Below are 18,645 nucleotides of genomic sequence, written 5' to 3'. Positions count from 1 at the left end.
CAAAAAAGCGAGACAAAATCAATCGGAAGCTACCGTTTTCACCCCTATTAAGAGCTACACCCTAAAATCCAAAAAAATGAGAAAAAAAAAAAGACCACTCTCCCAATCTCACTTCATAAAAACCCACCTCCCCTTCTCCCATCCTCAGTTTCCAACACAGAAAACTGGACCAGTCTTCTACTGCCCCAAACCAAACAATGTCTCCTCTCCTCCTCCTCTCCCTCCTCCTCCTCCCATTAGCAGTAGCAGAGCTGCTTCGGCCGGGGTTTTACGCCGAGACATGCCCAGAAGCAGAATTCATTGTGAGGGATGTGATGTGGAAGTCCATGATAAGAGAACCCAGAAGTGTTGCCTCTGTCATGCGCTTCCAATTCCATGACTGCTTTGTCAATGTATAGTAAAATGTTTCTTTCCAAGACAAAAACTTTAGTGAAAACCCACTTAGCTTTCCACTGTTTTTGTTGATAATTTCGATTTCTTCCATGAAGGGTTGTGATGCTTCTCTGTTGTTGGATGATACACCCACCATGCTCGGAGAAAAACTTGCTCTGTCAAATATTAATTCTCTGAGATCATTTGAAGTTGTCGACGAAGTCAAGGATGCGTTAGAGAAGGTCTGCCCTGGTGTTGTTTCTTGTGCAGATATCATAATCATGGCTTCCAGAGATGCTGTTTTGTTGGTAAGTAATTTATTATTGCTCTCTCTCTCTCTCCATCTTCAATTCTTCTTCTAACTTTTTAGGACAAAACAGAGTTAGGACATGATTATTATGAGTGTTGGATACCAACATATATGGTTGCCGGATATCCTGCTAAATGGGTCCTCTGTGTCTCGACATTTGAGACTAGAGATTCTGTGGAACTTTATTAAAGAAAACAAGTATGTGATGTCAATCATTAAAGAAGTGTGTGGCTGGCAAGCCATCAACTACAACCAGGGTTTTTGTCCTTTTTTCACCGAGGAATCACCCAGCTCGGTCCTTCAAGATAGTTGAGTGATTGTAAATCTCGAGCGGCCAAGAAGAATGTTTGTTCAGTCTCATTTGTGAATTGTTAAATCGTCAAAAAGATGTTTTTATTTTTTATGTACGTCTGTTGGTTTGTCTTAAACCAGAGTGGAGGACCCAATTGGGAAGTGAAGCTGGGAAGAAAGGACAGCTTAACAGCAAGTCAAGAAGATTCAAACAACATAATGCCTAGTCCAAGAGCCAATGCAAGTCTCCTAATAAACTTATTTGAAAGTTTCAACCTTTCCATCAGAGACCTTGTAGCACTTTCTGGGACACATTCAATTGGCAAAGCCAGGTGCTTCTCTATCATGTTCAGGCTCTACAATCAATCTGGTTCAGGCAAGCCTGACCCAGCAATTGAACCAATGTACCGAGAAAAGCTAAACAAGCTGTGTCCAGTTGGTGGAGATGAGAATGTAACAGGTGATCTTGATGCAACGCCTCGAATATTCGATAACCAATATTTCAAGGATTTGGTTTCAGGAAGAGGGTTTCTCAATTCTGATCAAACACTCTTCACATTTGCAAGAACTAGAGAGTATGTGAGGCTGTTTAGCCAAAACGAACCTGCATTTTTCGAGGCGTTTATCGAAGGAATGATCAAGTTGGGTGACTTGCAGTCTGGACGGCCCGGAGAGATCAGGCGCAACTGCAGGATCACGAATAGCCAGGCTATGAACTTACGGTCCAGTCTCAATGGACAGAGACGTATACTGTGATTGAAGCTGTTGACTATACTAAATAGAAGTGACTGTAAAGAGAAAGATAGAGAAAGGCATAATAAGATTGGAGAAATGTTGAGAATCATAGAATGATGAGGCTAAATTTCTCAGGTTATGATCACTTGAAAAATGTAACAGTTTGCTTGTTTAATTGTGTTGTAGATCAATCAGCTACGCTATGATTCTTGCCTTCTTGGCCTTTTTACTTTTGGAAAAATCACTGGTTGCCATAACAAGCAATTACATGAAATGAAACATTGATTAGAGGGAAATGTAACTTCTTACTAAGAAAAGTGGCAAAACAAATCTCATGTGTTTGGACCCGGACCTGGTTTTATACCGAACAAAAATTCTGTGTTTTGACCCATATTTCGAACATATAACTTATGTCCGAACTTTGTTTAGTCTGGGTTGGATAAATTCAGTCATCCAGACCGGACAATGTTTTGTCACCCTACCTATCGGACAACTGATTTGTAAAGCGTAAACCCCGCGATCCCATGGATAACTGACAGCTTCATTAAATGCTACTAATGAATTTAAGGTTTCTTTGATGGTTAAGGTGGAAGTTGACCGTCTTTTTTTTGGACAAGATGAAGTGGAGCCCAAGTTCTCAAGCAACGTACAAAGAGTGGAAGGCAGTTAGGCAGAGTGCACAAGATGACATTCATTCAAATCTGCCTTTTGTTCTGTCAATGGGCTCAAACCAGAAAAAAGAATCTCTGTGTGTTCAACTTTGTGAGGCACAGAATGACCAACAAGGAGGACCATTTGCAGCAACTGGACATTTAACAAACCCACCTTTTCTGCCGTGGAAGGGCCGTTGAAAATCTGATATTTTACTGTTTCCATTCTGAAACAGAGTACAAAACGTCAGTAACCCATGGTGAATGGACTACTTTGGTAAAGAAACACAGAGCACGTTTTCAAACCATTGCTTTATCTAAAATCATGCCCAAAATTCATTTGCAAAATTATTAATTTGGATCCCCAACAAGAGACTCATTAATTTACTCAAGTAGGTGATGAAGATCCGGTATGAATGACTGAATGTCTGAGTTAGTCTATCCCGTATTAAATTAAGTTTGGATATAACTTACATGTACGAAATTCGGGTCTAAATAAATTTTGTTTATCCGGTTTAAAACCAATTTACTCGTCCGAACCCTAATCCAAATTAGAGTATTATCTGAAAATATAAATATTTCATAAATACAATCAGACCTGGAATCGATTTTTTGGACAACCCTAACTATAACAATCCAATTGCTCCTTTTCAATCATTGCACACATACTAGCGATACATTGCCTAGCCGAGTTCTTTGGGTGCTTCAAATAGAATCATTACTACCACAGAATTATTTCGTGATTAGAAACATAGAAACATAAACAGGAGCCACAAAAAAAAAAAAAAAACAAAACAAAACAAAACAAAAACAATAGGAATAGACCTCAAAGCTCCTTAATCATCAGCCTCTGCCATGCTAACCCTAAACCCCGTTATCACAAGACAATCCCGCATATGAAAATGGCTAAAGCAAGTCTCATGGCCATAACAACAGCTATCCCAAGAAACAACCCTGAATATGAGAATGACTAAACCAAGCCCCATAACAACATAACCCAAGCTCCACGAAATCTTACAAACTAGAAAGATTCACAGAAACTCCTGGAAGAGAACAATTTTGATAAGAATGTGCTCAGAATTGACTGTCAGACTACACCAAGCCAATACCAATCCCTACGTGTAGCAACAATTACTAATTCTTAACAGGCCAAGGTTACGATAACAGCTACTTCCCCAAGAACGCCAGGACTTGACAAAACAAAATTTACTCTCTAATTTGATCACATCAAAAGGCACATATTAAGATATCTTTCGAAGAAGAAACATAATAAACCAACCATAACATTTGCTTAAATCCATCATGAAGGTGAGGTTATAGCAAATGACATAAGTTAAAATCAACATAGTAACATAATAAAACAAAATCTCATTTGTCTAGAAGACGAGTGCTAGCAGGGGAAGAAAAGGGAGTAATCTAATGAATTCTCCAAATTAAAAACAAAATTATCCCATATCGGAGGCATCAGGCCCAACCTTATCAACTACTTCAAATCACCTAAGCCACAACAGATGGCTTAGAGGCAGCGGAAAGCCTGGATCTCTTCTTTGCCAAACTTTCACTGCGTCGTTCACGCTGCTCCTTCAATCTGGAGGCAAGAAGTTTCTGGTACTCTGCTGCTTCTGCCTTGGCCTTTGCAATTCTCTTTTTCTTCTCAGAAATTCTTGCACGCTTCCTCTGCAAAGTCAAAGGAGTCACAAGCCTCTGAATTTTGGGGGCTTTGCTGACCTTCTTACCTGCAAACAAAATAAGTATAACTCAATTTTTACTACATTATACTGATAACTACTCTGAAGTTACCACTCCACATAAGATTGAATGCTATCTCACTCTACCGAGAAAACTCAAATCAAGAAATCAGTGACTCACCATTTTTAGTAGTAAAGGTACGACGATAAGTATTCACATACTTCCGCACATCATCCTCCTTTGACAGGTTAAACAGCTTCCTAATTTTGGAAGCTCTCTTTGGCCCCCTCATTCTTGGCTTCTCAACATCAGTCAATCCAGGAAGCTCATTTTCGCCCTTCTTGACAATAACCAAGTTCAAGACAGAGAGGTCTTGGCTAACAATGCAACCACGGACAGACTTCCTCCTGCGCTCTCCATTCCTCCTACCATGTCCACGGAAGCAAGGGGTACCTGTTTCAACAAGCATTGCACCAAACTCATAGACATAGTTCTTCAATATTACAATTATTAAATACATACATTGTTCTACAACAGTAAAACAACTAAACTGGGGCCAAATATGTAAGCTTCCTACATTTCTAAACTGACACAAATGCAGCGTTATGTAGTCCACAAACCTCTGGTAAGTAGCAGACGAACACGGCCAGGAGTCAGCACTCCTTGCTTCATTGGAAAACCTTGCTTGTCACAGCCTCCCATGATCTTGAACACGTAACCCTTGAACTCCTGTAATACAAGTTCAAAAGTGTCAACATACAGTGAAAGAAAAATGACCAAAACCTATAGCAAAACAAGTTGGAAGGACAAGAAGAACAATAAACGAGAAAGGCCAACATACATCACCAAGGGCATCTCCATTAACTTCCTGCGAAATTCTCTTGTCAAAGAATGCTCGTCTGCATCATCCAAAATTTTCATTATGTGTCCATTGTTCTCCAAAAACCCAATTCATTTGAGGCACAAATATAAATTGTTAATGGCCAATACTTTTAACTAGAAGTGAATACCATATTCTATGGCATGCTTAATTGCTTACACAAAGAAAGTTTTTGGTTTGAGGATGAAAATATGAAATCCATTTATGATCAGTTAACTGACGCAGGTTCTTATATATATGTACAACAAAGATGTCCATGACGAAAAATTGCAGATCCATAAAAAAAGAATGCACGAAGATAAAGGAGAAAGATGACAGATCTAGATCAACAATGAATTCCAATAAGTACCAATTTTTATAACTATAAATGCATTATTTGGGACTTTAATTTAAAATTTCTTTTGTATCATGCATATCCTTTATCAGCATAACATTTAATTATCCAAGGAACAGTCAGCAGCCACCCGTTACAGTGGGCAATAGATGCAATGCATGATATCTAACAGCACCCATTAGCTTATCAAACAAGTTTTAACAGAAGAAAAATAGAGTTCTGATGATCGCAAAATCAAACCAGAAGAAGCATGACCAGTTCAAATAAGTTTGAAAATGTTCCAAACTACATTGTAACGATCTCTAAAAATGAAACATATATTCAAATAAAGCAGTAAACCTATTTAACTACATAACTAGCAAAAATCTCTAGTATCAAAACCAACATTCAGATTATATAAACTAAAACTTTCAGGAACCAAATAGAGCCATGAGAATACAATTTCCAAAATCCATTTATGGAGTCAATGTAATCTGTCCGGGAAATATCTAATGCTAGAACAGTGATAGCAAATTGAATGCAAAAAAATTAATTGCACATCAAAAAATACAAGCCTACCGCAGCCCCCAAAAAAAAAAGAAGAGAAAATCCCAAGCAAAATTAACGAAAATAACACTTACAGTTTCTGATCATCATCAATTTCCAGCTTCTTCTGGCATCCAGTAGTTGGATTCGCTATGTTGAACTATAAATCAAATAACAAGTTAGCATTAGAGAATCGAAAAATCTAGGGTTTACTGAGGAAGAAGAAGAATCTTCAACACTGAGAGAAAGAGACAAACCTTCATCTTCGATGGAGTGCTTCGCTACAGCCCAACAAGGGAATTGCTACTGCTCTACAGCGCTAGGGCTCCTTTGTAGCGATTAGGGTTTTCGGCTGCGCCTAATGTGTCGTTTATATATGCATCAGATCAAAAAAGGGATAAGAATGGAATTTAGCCCCTCTACTTTGCTCTTTAGATCAAAAATGCCCTTAAATTTTGTTTTGGATCAAAAAAACTCTTGTATGTTAAAGAGTGGTACAAATTAGCCATTCCGTCAAACTTCCGTTAAAAAAATACTGACTGACAGTTAAATGCAAATTTTTTTTATTGCATACATGTGGACATCACCAAACATAATTTGACGTGTGACAATTAATGATTAAACAAAAATATATGAACAAATAAAACCCTTCATCTCCGACGACGACTATCTCTGGCGATAATACTCCATCTCCAACAATACTCCATGAGGAACAAAACCCCAAAAGCAAATGATTCTTCGATTCCATCTCCATCTCGAGAGACCCCAAAATCAAATGATTCTTTTGATTCCACCAAATTAAAACCCCCAAAATCAAATCCAAGCCCCCAAATTCAAACGTTTTGATCGGCACATTCCAAAAGCTCTTCACAAACCCATTCTCCGGCAACAACACACAAGATATGCAATTTTTATCAATTTGGGTGTGCAAAATATGGGTCAAATTTAATTAGTTTACTAATTCGTACAAGATATAGAACAATTTCTTCCACCCTTTCTATAGCTGAGAGATAAAGGTGACCATTAACACAAGTATAAGCGAGATATGGACAAGATGAGCTTAATGTGTTACTCGTTGTTGACTTGTAGCCATCTTAAGAAAGAAGCTTGTAAAGATGGCCAACAAAACCCAAGCTGGTCAATAACAAGAGGCTCTCGTGATGAGTATCCCACATCAAAAAAATAGGGTTACCAACTCTAGTTTAAAAATGATCCAAGGCACCCTCACCTAGTAAGCCGGTTTTCTGGGTTGTAGTTCTACCTTGGGCCTTATGAGCCGGTGTAGGTTTTCATCATCTCGCTTCGACACCATCTCCAGTGAATCGATCCCAAAACCAAAAATTTATTTTCCTTTTTATTTTTTTAAAGCCATGTCATCTTTTTATTTTTTTTGTCAAATGAATGTCATGTCGTATAGGATTTTGTTTTTTTTATAATATGCATGCCAGATAATTTGTGTCAAATCAGTATTTTTTAACAGAACTTTGATAGAATTGTTAATTTGTTTCACTCTTATAAGTGTAAGGGCTTTATTGATCCAAAAAAAAGATAAGGGGCTTTTTTGATCCAAAAGACAAAGTAGAGGGGCTAATTTCGTACTTATCCTGACCAAAAACCCAAATAATTTCTCTTCGGCGATATCATAACCGTACACGTGGATGATTAATCTACGCTGTATTCGGTGTTTTTCAGGCCACCTGGGCTTTGTTTCTGTTGCTTTAGATTTTAGGCCCTTCTTGGGCCCATGATTTGATACATAGCCTTTTGGGTTTGGTCTATGAAGAGGCCACTTTCTGTTATCAAGGCCCAATTAGCCAGATGTCCTTGATTCCTTGAACCCAACTCTAATTTGTTTTGCAGCACAAACTTAGTGGGACAAGAAGCACCTGAATGCAGTGATTAATCATGTCTTCATTTCATCATACAACTTGTCGACATCTTTTTCAAAGAAAGTCGGAAAGAATTTCTTCAGCCGAGAAGATAACAAAAGATGAGTACTCAATTCCCATAAAATCATGTTAATATATTCTACTAAATTGTTTGCTCTTCAAGGAGATTTTGAATTGGGCTGCAATGTTGGAGTCTTCTGCAACATAGAAGCCAATATATAGTAATTCATCAAGCAACCTGTAAACTTTAACAGACTGCCCAAGATATAGACATGCTCATTTCAAACTTATATTAGGGCATTAAGCCACATTCATATATACATTTTAGATGAAGGTTTTCACGCTTGAAAGGTAAGCTTTCAGCTAACAGTTTCACACTAAAGTTCATAACCTGGGAACCGGGACTTTTCAGGTGCCAGCATATCAAACAAGAGGCATGCTGTTCCAGAAAGACCTTGGGAAAGAGAGTAGGCATGTTCATCTCCTCGTCCATGTGTCATGGTTACGAGCTGTCTCGCATTATGGCAAAGGAAGCTTGCAAATGCACTTGCTCTATCTTTGTATATGTTGTCTCCCGTAAGACGATAGAGGGAAAGGAAGGCGTAGGCATTACCAGCCATGCCATCAGCAAGGCCTATCTTCTTCACCAGCCCACTCTTCCATACAACTTCCCCTGCTTCTATAGCAGCGTCACGAAATTCTCTATCATATGGAAACACCTGCAAAACTTGAAAGGAGGTTTGCCTCATATTACATTTGTAAAGTAGCATTACTTGAACTATTTAACATATTAACTAAGAGAGTTGATCTTCGTTCTGTATTTTCTAATTTTCTATATTGTGTGCTACATACTGATATTAGCTGAAACATTGAAGAAGGTTTTTTGCTATCTTCCATGAGCTCTCTGATAAGTTCCATGTGTAATGAAAATGTTTAAATCACAAACAGCTTCTGCACAATACCAAATACAGGGAAAGGGGTGACCTTTGCCCAGGCTGTGACCTTTTCTTTCATTTTAGTACAATGGAAGGTATCAAATCAATAACATAATATAATTAAAATTTATTCCCAAGAGCCTAGAAAGAGGGTGGAATCCTGATTTATGATGTTTGCAATACAGTCTCTTGGCGGCTAATTTGGCAGATGTATTTACGTGTTCGCATAAAACTAACTGTGTGGAGTTGATTACCTGGGATGCCTTGCAAAGGGTGATGGCCATTCCAGTCGCACCATGAGACCACTGGACCAATTTGTCCCTTGCGTTTCCCTCGCTTGAGGGGTAATTTCCACTATGTGGGAACCTCTTACTCATCATATACCTTAAAGTCCCCTTAACATCTTCCATGTCCTGTTCAGAGAGAGGAAAGTGAAGTAGAACATGCAAGATTCCAGCAAGGCCATTGGCCGCACCAAAATATCTAGTTCCATGCCATCTGTACATCAGTGGGCATGCAGTGTTATCAGACGCCCCAGCCCTGCCTCCAGCTAACACAGCATCAACTACTGGCATAAGAAGGTCGATAGGCAATGTCTCATCTCCAAGGTGCTTGTTTATGAACAAAGCAGCCCATAGAAAACCAGCTCTCCCGTACATCAGCTCATATGACATTCCAAAACCGCCTTCCTCTGGACCAATTGGAAGGGCCTTTTCTTGTGCTACCTATACATGATTCATTTGAACAAATATTATGACAACAGTATAACAGCGTGGAGGAACGAACCTCTTGGTGTACAACATTAGCAGACATCACATGAGGAAAACCAACATTCCAAGGAGCAGGACCCATTTTTTAAGTCAAAAGGTCAATAAACTTATCTTATGATCCTTAAATAGACATTGTCAAAAGGTCAAAACTTTGAAATACTGGTCCACATTTCTGAGGACCATGCTGAACTTTGTAATTGTGCAACCAAATCTTGAACTTAGAATAACCTTCATCGTTCTATCTAATACAAAATTAGACTAGAATATCATAATCACATAGGAGGCTAGCTAATCATTACAAACCTCCCACCAGCTACAATAATTGTCAAATACCTGGAGGTATTTAACTGTCTCCATTAATTTGTTGAACATGGCAAGGGTTGATATTTGGTAGTGATACCTGGAGGAAGAGATCCAAGAAAAGGTGGCGTCTTTGATGGTCCCTCATATAATTAGCAACCACCGCACCAAGAGCATAAACTCCTCCTCTACCACACAGAAATGTCACATGCCTGCACAAGTGCACATGGAAAGACAGACATTATCAATGATAAAGAACAATAACACATGAAACAATTTCGATGACAATGACCAGAATTGTCCGAAATTAGAATCCTGATTTTACGCTTGGATTCCCAAGCCCACAAATGTGCTGGAGTGACACCCAAATCTCAGAAGATGAAGATCTCATTCACATGATAAAGCCACTAAGAACTTGGCATTTTAGCTTATTAGATGTTATATCGTAGATCCCTCGGGTCGGGCTTCGAGTTGGTGAACCGTAATTCTTGGGTTTCTTCGGTTGTGTGGGCTGAGGACATGGCGGGTTAAGAGTCTATTCTGAGACTCCGCCAGTCTTACTTGTACGCTACCTTATTGCTAAATTGGTGATCCACTGCGTCCACGAATGACCATTCAGAATTTAAAATTGATCCAGTGGTCACAAAGGAGCTATTGGACTGGACCTTCCGGATAAAGCCACTCTTCAGAGTTCAGAGAGCAAAGCAATTACTATATGACATAGTGACGTACCAAGTAGAAGCACGCGCGACGGAAGCACACGCTCCGACGATATCGGCGCACAACAGCAGGTCCTGCTGGCTGCCAGTAGCTTCGTACGACCGCAAGCACATGAAAGCAGTACCGAGCAGACCTGTGTACACCGTCGGATCAACACTCGCACCGCCGTCCGTACAACCACCACCACCTTTCCACGTGACCTCCACAACCTAAAACGACACAATTTTACTTGCTTTGAGTGTACGGAATCTCCGCCACTGGAACTCAATTAGCTACGGACGTACCTGGTCCTTGAGAGAAACGGCCGCTCTCAGTAAAGTCTCCGACGGAAGTGTTAAATTCGGAGCCGTTAGATCCATTCCGTCGATCAAATCCAGTCGTTCGTCTCCCTCACCTTCACGCGTACTCTCTTGAGAAGATGTTAATCCGACGACGTTTGACATACTATCGCTGTTCACAGATATCGCTGGCGTTTCCCATTTTGGGAATCTCCCTCAGTGCGAATATATAGGCGTGTATGTATGTGGAGGGGTTATATTATTGTGTGGATTAGCGGTGCAAGCTGGACCGTAGTTTTAGAACACGTGGCGTGATAACGAGGATTTAATTTATACGAATTAGCTTACGCCGTTGGATTCACGAAAATCTCGTGGTGTTCCTAACACTCGGTGATCTCATTCCTATCAGGGATAATGTGTGGGACCAGATGTTTTATAGTGTGTGGGGCCAGAGAATTGAAGGACAAATGATTAATCTGTGGACATTTTACTTTATTGATATGACCTGAGTCCAGCACATGTTGTCCGTCCATTATCAAGCAACGGATGAGATTTCTTTGTGGCTGGATAAGGTGTGTTTTTTGTCCTTCAAATTTAACAATAATTGAATATTGGGAAATGTTAGCTAGGATATAACTATGATTATTGATTTACCACATTTTTTTTTTATAAGATTGAGGGGTTGGTTGTTATGAGTTAAAAAAAATACCACATCGGTGTGTCTTTTGATGAGTATATAAGATCAAGCCCACTTTCAAACAATTAGGCATTTTTCCACGCTTAAATGAGTTGAGCTTAGCCCACTTGCTTGGTTTGAGAGAAACAAATCTTTGAGAGTAATTTAATGTATACAAGATAACCGAAACTCCAAAGCGAACAATATAGTTGGTTGTTTAGAGTGTGGACTTTTAATATGGTATCAGGACAATTCGATCCTATTGGACGTAGCATCTACTCCACTTATTAGGTCTTGACATAACCTAACTCATAAATGTGGGGGAGTGTAAAGTTAAAAAATACCGCATCAATAAGACTTGTGTCTTCCGATGGGTATATAAGATCAAGCCCACTTTCAAACAACTAGTTAGGCTTTTTATCTGTTTAAGTGAGTTGGGCTTAACCGACTTGTTAAGCTTGGGAGGAACAAACCCTTGAGGATAATCCAATGTATCTATGGGAATCGAAACCCTAAAGCGGACAATATAATTTGTTATTTGGAGTGTGGGTTTGTTATGTGGGTGCAAAATATTGATGATGATCGATGTATGTGCCCAACGTAAGCTATTGCGTGTTTTATCTTAGGAATCTAATAAATACCTGAATACTCATTTTTCCGTCCTTTATGAGGTCACAAGTTCAAATTTGGAAAGCGAAATCATTCCCTCTCAAATAAAACACACCACCTTATGTCGGGCACATACATTTTGGGGCAGAATATAAATGATGAAAATGTAACATAGGTGGTTTGTATTTTATATTAGGAAATGTTATTATATCCCAATTCCCACACTTGATCCATGACGGGTTAGGTAAAGCAGATTGCATATATAAAAACTTAATTAAGTCGAAGTAATTGTGCTTTAAATTAAATAATGTAATAAGTTGCAGCAAGCAAAGTAACACATATCCAGGTGTCTGACCGCATATGGCCAACACCTGCCGACCTTGTCGTGAAAATGATTGGGTCCCATATCTCATAATAATGTCTCATTTTACACGTGATTTCTTCAATGTCGTTAGAATATTGGAGTGATAAATATGGTGTATATCACCTAATGATCATAGTTCGAATCTCCAATCTCCATTTCAAAAAAAAGAAGGAAAAAAATAAAATGAGTTTCTTGTGCCTAAGCGTTGAATTTTTGGCCAATCTATAGGTGTGAGTCTAATGGTATGAGTTCATGCTCATCTCTACACGCCCTTATACATATCAACAATATTTTATTCATTTTGGGTTGTCCCGATTCCCGATGATATATTGAGCCCACACGACTTTGTTCTTCACGAGTTCAACTACTAATGGTCAAACCCCAACTCACTAGGCTCATGAAAATTTCTTGTTGTGTAATAAGGTGTGGGCCTAGCTTTATAAACACACGCTTGGTTGGAAAACCAATTGATGTGGGACTTAACAATATCAAATGTCGAATTAAACAATTAGAGCATAACATGGAAGCGCTAGATAATCAAAATTCATTGTTAAACTAAGCATGGCAACTAATTCAAGATGTAATGGATTTCATTTGATAAGTACACAAGGTGAGCTAATCATACAATCAAATTTGTGTTAAAAAAATGTACCAGAAAGAAAGTTTTAATGAATGAAGATTTTCTCAGTGAAAGCTTCTTCTCCTTAGGATATCTCCGAATCTTCGTAGCAATGCCCTCTTCTTTCTTGAGCTTCTATCGTTCTCATCATCACAAGGAGCAGCCTCAAGATGCTCTAGATCCTCAGAAGATATTGTCTCTCCATCTACGGTGAATGTGAACGTCGAAGAAGACTTCTTACGATGGTGCTCAGTCTTCAAAACCGGAGTCTCTGCCACATCAAAAATGGAACCCTTCATTATGTCATCGGTTTCTTGAGTCTCCTCGTCATCACCTTCATCTTTCGGTTCCTCCACCTTCTGTTTGTTCTGAGTCTTGTGGTGTTCATCATCTTTTGGCTCCTCTTTGTGCTTGTTTGGTATTTTTAGATCCTTCAGATTGAAACTAAACGTTTTCCCTATCTTATTCTTGCCATCTTTCTGTTCCTTGTAGTCCTTTTGATCCTTATTGTCCTTGTGTTCCTTATTGTCTTTCTGTTCCTTATCCGTGGAGTTGTGTTGCTTTCCTCTACTTCCTTGCTCTTTATCTTTCTCATCAGGTTTTGAGGCTTTCGGCGATGATGATTCAGCGAGCAAGCGCTTCAAATCTTTGATGTTTTCAAGCGCAGAAGCTTCATTGATTCTGAGATTTTCATTCTCTCTAGTAATATAATCCAAGGCATCATCTTTTTCAGCTAAGACATCTTTAAGTTGAGAGTTCTCTGCCCTTGCAATAGCTGCAGCTTCTTTTGCCACATTAGACTCATTCAAGGCCTGCTTAAGTATGTCTCGCAGCTTGTTGTTCTCGTCCTTTGCTTTCCGGGTCTGGTTTTCTGCCCCAGTAAGCGCTTGAAGGAGCGTGTTGTTCTCTTCTATTAAAGAAGCTTTTTCCTCTTCAACTCTCTTTATGCAATTAACAAAGCCAGTTTCTTTCTCATTCCATGTCAGAAGAGTCTCCTCGGCTTCAAGTCTTAGCCTCTCAGACGTGTTTCTAAATCGATCAGCATCTTTCCTTACTTCATCTAAGCGGGTCTTGTATTCATCTTCAGCGCTCTTTAATTTTGATTTCAGATTCTCAGCCTCTCTTTTTATACTCTCTAGCTCTTCTTGGGTTGAGGTGAGTTGCTCATTTACCTGCTTGGCTTCGGTTGCGACTTCCTTCAATGCCATAGCTAAGTCATCCATTGCCTTCTTGCTGTTCTCCTCAGCTTCAGTCGCCATCTTCAATTCGTGTTTAAGCATGTCCATCTCCTTTAGTAAGCTCATAGCTTTCGACAACGCGACTTTCTCGCCCTCTTTGGCTTGAGCCAAAATCTGTTTTGTCGATTGAAGCTCGGACTTGAAACTCTCTAATGCTTCCTTCATTGAAGGTTGAAGATCCTCCATTGAAGGATGAAGATCATTGGACTTCTGCCCTGATGAACCCTCTGATTTTTCCGCCTTCTCTTGGAGCAAAGCAATCTCTAGCTTTGATTCTTCAAGGGAAATCTTATTCTGCTCCAGCTGTTTTGTCTGGGCAGCAAATGAATCTAACAATTTTGTTTCAGAGCTCTTCAATTTGTCAACATCTGCCTCAAGTTCTTGAATACGTTTATCGCTCCCATGCGATGAATCAGATTGGCAAGCCTTGGAGGCTTTAAAATTACTCAATTCCTCTTTCAACTTCTCCAATAATGCATCTTTCTCAGACAATTGAAGATCCAACTGTTTTGCCTTTTTAAGTTCAAGCTTCAATGACTCAATATCCTTCTCTTTCTCCTTCAATTCGTGAGCGGCCTTTGATAACGATTCCTTAAGAGAATTGGCCTCTGCAACCTCCTTCTTTATCTCTGCAAGTTGGTCAAGTGCTCGATCTCTTTCTTCCTCTGCTCCACCTAGTCTCTCCTTCATTTTCATCAGCTCCTCATCAATCTGCCCCATATGCTGCTGCATCTCCGAAGCTCTTGCAATCGGATTCTAAAACAAATCAAGCACAAGAAAACCATTCAGCACATGGAGTTTGAATTAAAAAGTTTCTAAAAATTGTCAAAACTCTCCATTTAATGAGACCAAGTTTTTCAATACAGCCCATAAGATCAGAAGAACACATAGAGAGAGAAAAATATCTTTTGATACCTCGGATAGATTTGTAATCCTTGAGGGCTTTTGACGGGGAGAGTTGCGTGAATTCGGATGGATTTCTGATATAAGATTGTTCCTTTTGCAACAGATAGGTGCAGGGATTGTCTTGGCTACAAACAATGGTGGATTCTTCTTTGGCGATAACTTCAGAGACCCAGATCTAAATTCAACACCAATTACACAAAACAAGAAGAACCCATCAAAGCTGAAAGTCTAAAATGAGCAAATGAAAAAAAAAAATAGATGACCAAAAATAGCGGTAATAATGCATGGATTTGAATGGAAGAAAAACACAAGTCAAATTAAGAAGGTACCTTGGTTTAGAAGGTAAGATTGTTGAATTAGGCATGACTGCTCTTTTGTCCTTTTGAATCTTCTATATTTGGTAAACCCCAGTCCAACAGACCCAAGATAGCATGAATCTTTGAGAAGTTTTCTCTCTATCTTTGAGAAGTTTGAGGGAGAGAAAGACTGGTAATAAGCAATGGTACGGACATCCGAAACTCTTGGGTGTTCCACCAATGACAACATACAGCTCGAGTCTGTCTGAATCTGAGAATCTTTTAATGTAATGGCAAATGTGGGTTTGGGAGAGAGGCAAGGGTTTGGTCTTTGTCTCCTTGTGACTTGGCGGTTTTTGGATTGTTGAAGGAACCAATCTAACGACCTGGTCTTCCAAGACTGTCTTTGTTGATCATAAATCTTCGACTGAGTTCCCAAGTTGGCCTAGTGAATACACCTGGACCTATCCCATTGAAATACTTGTTATTATTTTAATAAGAACAAAGAACTTATGTTAATAAATCGAAATTACTATTTATGTATAAACAATAAATCACTTGAAATCAGATCAATCACATTCTCAAAATGAACACTTCAATACAAACACTAAGAAGAGAAGAGAAGACATTACCATAATCCTCAAAATTGTATCGAAAATTCTTTGCCAAACACTTCACTTAGAGGAGAATGAAACCAAATAGCCGAGCTGAATGACCTCCTGCTATTCTCTTTCCTTCTAAATGATTGCTTTCCATCCGTTCAAATTTTCATTAAATCTACATGAACTTCAGAAAAACTAGTAAAGTCATAAAAGTTGTACCATCAGGCTCAATACCATCAATTCTCATCTGGTTGAAGAAATCAAGAGCTTTCTCATAAATGCCATTCTGTGCAAAAGCAGCAATTGTATTCCAAGAAACAAGGTTTGGTTTGTCGATATGCCTAAAAACTGACTCAGAATCCATGATACTTCCACACCTCTGTACATTGTAACCAAAGCATTGCATATAGACACATTTGATTCAAACCCATTTTTATAAAAAGCAAAGGAATTTGCCTTCCTTCTTTAAGCGAAGGAAGTCTGAAACATGTAGTGAAAAACTGATACAACAGTTGAGTGATCCAGTTGCATACCCATCTGAATCATTTTTGACGATATAATTTCAGTGCTTCCTTCCAAAAACCATTTTGCGCATGACCTGCAAAAATGTGACTGCCAATTAGGGGGAAATATGTGATTGCAAACATTGTTGGTCTAAATGTGACTGCCAGTTCACACCAAAACCATTGTCTCTTTTTATTACGATAAGTTGGAAATCTGTCCAAAATAGCAGACCTGTTACCATTGCACCCCATGAAACATAGTCATTACACTGAATTCCTTCAAACAAAGCTCTAGCATCATTGATCCTCCCCTCTTTGCAGCACACCCTGTGATCACGGCAACCACATTCTTATCTGGAATCTGCTCATACAATTGCCTCGTCAAACCTCCCATTCTCCTCGTACCCGCTGATCATCCCAAGCCGTGAAACATCGTAGCACGCAATCAAAGAACTGCCTAGCCCTCTCAACCTCCCCTATCTTCGTATATCCATCAATCATAGCCGTAAAAGAAATCACATTCCTCCCAGGCATCTCTTAAAAAAGGCGAATAGCCTCTCATATCTGACAAAACCAGATATCATTCCAAGAGGCAATATTTCTCTTAGGCATTACCCGGAAGAAGACGAATGCCTCATCGACCATCCATTCTCTACACATCCAGTAATCATGGAATTCCATGACACGACATTCTTCACGGGCATCAATTCAAAAAGGGTCTCTTGTATTCTTGGATAAACCCGTTTTGCCAGTAGGCAGTGTCGATAGCATCCATGTGACAAACGTCCTTCGTTGGCATTTTATCGAACAGTTGGCGGGCAGCTTCAATCTTGCCGGCTCGCGCTAGAGCACCAATTTTAACATTGCAAACACATACTTCTTGTGAGAAAGTCGTAACTTTTGGAGTGTGCAAGCATGCGCATATGCTTGGGCTTGTTAAAAATGTGTTCTCGGGCTACTTCTTTGAAACGTTTATGTGAAGTTCTATAAGTTTCTAACAATCGGTAAAAATAATAATAATCATTTTTAAAAATAATAATCATCATTTTTAATAATATTAAAATTATAAACTTTGACAAGTTTTAAGAAGTTATCTAGGATAAGAATTAATTACTAGCCTTACTGGTTACGAGGAAGATTTATGAGGAAATATTTCCCTTTACGGGTTTTGAGTTCAATTCTCATTGAATCCGCATAATGAAGAGAATATTATGAGGAAGTATTCTCTTTTTAGAAGTTTTGAGTTCGATTCGCATAAATGAGAATATTATGATGAAACATTCTTTTCTAGAGGTTTTGAGTTTAATTCTCGTTGAGTCCGTACAAAAAATTACTATATTTGTGACGAAACGAAAGTAATAAGCTAAATCGTGCTATGACGAATTCAAAAAAGAACGTGGAAGTCTCCACAAATTGAGAACAAATCTCATTTTCTTTAATATTAAATTATTAACAATAATCAAGTCTGCCTCCAATTACATCTTAAATGAGTATTTATACTAGAAAAGAAACCCTAAAATCATTAGAAAAGGGAAACCAAACTAAATAAGAAAATAACGTAAATTATGCGCAATAATATAAAAGTATCCTGTAGACCCCCTAAACGTGTGAATTTGGGCCTGAACCCTATTGTTACAAAGAACGAAGTTTTGATAGTTAGTGTAGGGCACAAGATTCCCTTTCAAAAACATATTATGAGTCTCGTAACTCTCTCTATATTGAAAGTTATGGGTTTTCAAAACTCTACCGTTAAACATTGACTCTACATAAATTTGTTTGATAATCGTGATTTGCAAGCTATAATACACTCGAAGGGTATAATTGTGGTGATTCACATAAATATTTTTTTTTAAAAAAAATGATTGTGGGCTCCTATGAAAAATTTGGGTTTTGGAGAATGAAGAGCACCGTACAATTCAGATACTAAGAGCATCCACATCAGATTACCTAAACATGAGTCTGTCTGTAAAATTTAGAGATTTTGTCAAAATAGAGCTCTGCATCAGATTACCTAGAGGTTCCCTATTTTACAGAATATGAACAGTAGTTCCCTACATCTAGAGAATCACTATTCACTTCCCTAAACATAAAATAATATTTTTTACTACTTTATTTTCTCCTCTCTCCTCTCTCCTCTCTCCTCATTTTTCCCTC

General features: G+C 38.7%; 4 protein-coding genes across 4 annotated transcripts; 1 reads left to right on the top strand and 3 right to left on the bottom strand.

The window, feature by feature from the left end:
* Nucleotides 1-107: 107 nt before the first annotated feature.
* On the top strand, nucleotides 108-2,004 carry LOC119995303 (peroxidase 17). Its single transcript, XM_038841774.1, has 3 exons — nucleotides 108-392; nucleotides 489-680; nucleotides 1,115-2,004. The coding sequence occupies exons 1-3, from the start codon at nucleotides 198-200 to the stop codon at nucleotides 1,727-1,729; spliced, it is 1,002 nt and encodes a 333-aa protein (XP_038697702.1). The 5' UTR covers nucleotides 108-197; the 3' UTR covers nucleotides 1,730-2,004.
* A 1,621-nt stretch (nucleotides 2,005-3,625) lies between these two features.
* On the bottom strand, nucleotides 3,626-6,186 carry LOC119985615 (40S ribosomal protein S6). Its single transcript, XM_038829904.1, has 6 exons — nucleotides 6,044-6,186; nucleotides 5,882-5,946; nucleotides 4,889-4,946; nucleotides 4,668-4,776; nucleotides 4,228-4,500; nucleotides 3,626-4,094 (listed from the first exon to the last, which is right to left on the bottom strand). The coding sequence occupies exons 1-6, from the start codon at nucleotides 6,047-6,049 to the stop codon at nucleotides 3,856-3,858; spliced, it is 750 nt and encodes a 249-aa protein (XP_038685832.1). The 5' UTR covers nucleotides 6,050-6,186; the 3' UTR covers nucleotides 3,626-3,855.
* Nucleotides 6,187-7,894: 1,708 nt separating this feature from the next.
* On the bottom strand, nucleotides 7,895-10,891 carry LOC119985902 (lanC-like protein GCL1). The gene is made up of 5 exons (XM_038830373.1): nucleotides 10,685-10,891; nucleotides 10,413-10,609; nucleotides 9,781-9,892; nucleotides 8,865-9,335; nucleotides 7,895-8,394 (listed from the first exon to the last, which is right to left on the bottom strand). The coding sequence occupies exons 1-5, from the start codon at nucleotides 10,841-10,843 to the stop codon at nucleotides 8,053-8,055; spliced, it is 1,281 nt and encodes a 426-aa protein (XP_038686301.1). The 5' UTR covers nucleotides 10,844-10,891; the 3' UTR covers nucleotides 7,895-8,052.
* Nucleotides 10,892-12,855: 1,964 nt separating this feature from the next.
* Nucleotides 12,856-17,417, bottom strand: LOC119985897 (WEB family protein At5g16730, chloroplastic-like). The gene is made up of 5 exons (XM_038830358.1): nucleotides 16,724-17,417; nucleotides 16,019-16,586; nucleotides 15,420-15,850; nucleotides 15,100-15,265; nucleotides 12,856-14,940 (listed from the first exon to the last, which is right to left on the bottom strand). Exons 3-5 carry the CDS (start codon nucleotides 15,452-15,454, stop codon nucleotides 13,012-13,014), a joined length of 2,130 nt encoding a protein of 709 aa, XP_038686286.1. The 5' UTR covers nucleotides 15,455-15,850; nucleotides 16,019-16,586; nucleotides 16,724-17,417; the 3' UTR covers nucleotides 12,856-13,011.
* Between the last annotated feature and the right edge of the window lie 1,228 nt (nucleotides 17,418-18,645).

The sequence above is a fragment of the Tripterygium wilfordii genome, chromosome 3 (genome assembly GCF_013401445.1).
Source record: "Tripterygium wilfordii isolate XIE 37 chromosome 3, ASM1340144v1, whole genome shotgun sequence".
In the NCBI taxonomy this organism is placed as follows: domain Eukaryota; kingdom Viridiplantae; phylum Streptophyta; class Magnoliopsida; order Celastrales; family Celastraceae; genus Tripterygium; species Tripterygium wilfordii.
The sequence above is the reverse complement of the archived record's forward strand: the minus strand, read 5'-3'. Positions and strand labels throughout refer to the sequence as shown.

Excerpts from the sequence above, each read along its gene's own strand:
- LOC119995303 (XM_038841774.1), top strand. The coding sequence starts at position 198 with ATGTCTCCTCTCCTCCTCCTCTCCCTCCTCCTCCTCCCATTAGCAGTA. Across the intron at positions 393-488 it reads TCCATGACTGCTTTGTCAAT|GGTTGTGATGCTTCTCTGTT; the intron begins GTATAGTAAAAT and ends TCTTCCATGAAG. Across the intron at positions 681-1,114 it reads CCAGAGATGCTGTTTTGTTG|AGTGGAGGACCCAATTGGGA; the intron begins GTAAGTAATTTA and ends GTCTTAAACCAG.
- LOC119985615 (XM_038829904.1), bottom strand. Across the intron at positions 4,501-4,667 it reads TCGTCTGCTACTTACCAGAG|GTACCCCTTGCTTCCGTGGA; the intron begins GTTTGTGGACTA and ends TTGTTGAAACAG. Across the intron at positions 4,095-4,227 it reads TACCTTTACTACTAAAAATG|GTAAGAAGGTCAGCAAAGCC; the intron begins GTGAGTCACTGA and ends TTTTGTTTGCAG.
- LOC119985902 (XM_038830373.1), bottom strand. The coding sequence starts at position 10,843 with ATGTCAAACGTCGTCGGATTAACATCTTCTCAAGAGAGTACGCGTGAA. Across the intron at positions 9,893-10,412 it reads GTCGCGCGTGCTTCTACTTG|GCATGTGACATTTCTGTGTG; the intron begins GTACGTCACTAT and ends GCACTTGTGCAG. Across the intron at positions 8,395-8,864 it reads CCCTTTGCAAGGCATCCCAG|GTGTTTCCATATGATAGAGA; the intron begins GTAATCAACTCC and ends CAAGTTTTGCAG.
- LOC119985897 (XM_038830358.1), bottom strand. The coding sequence starts at position 15,454 with ATGCCTAATTCAACAATCTTACCTTCTAAACCAAG. Across the intron at positions 15,266-15,419 it reads ATCTTACCTTCTAAACCAAG|ATCTGGGTCTCTGAAGTTAT; the intron begins GTACCTTCTTAA and ends TGTTGAATTTAG. Across the intron at positions 14,941-15,099 it reads GGATTACAAATCTATCCGAG|AATCCGATTGCAAGAGCTTC; the intron begins GTATCAAAAGAT and ends GATTTGTTTTAG.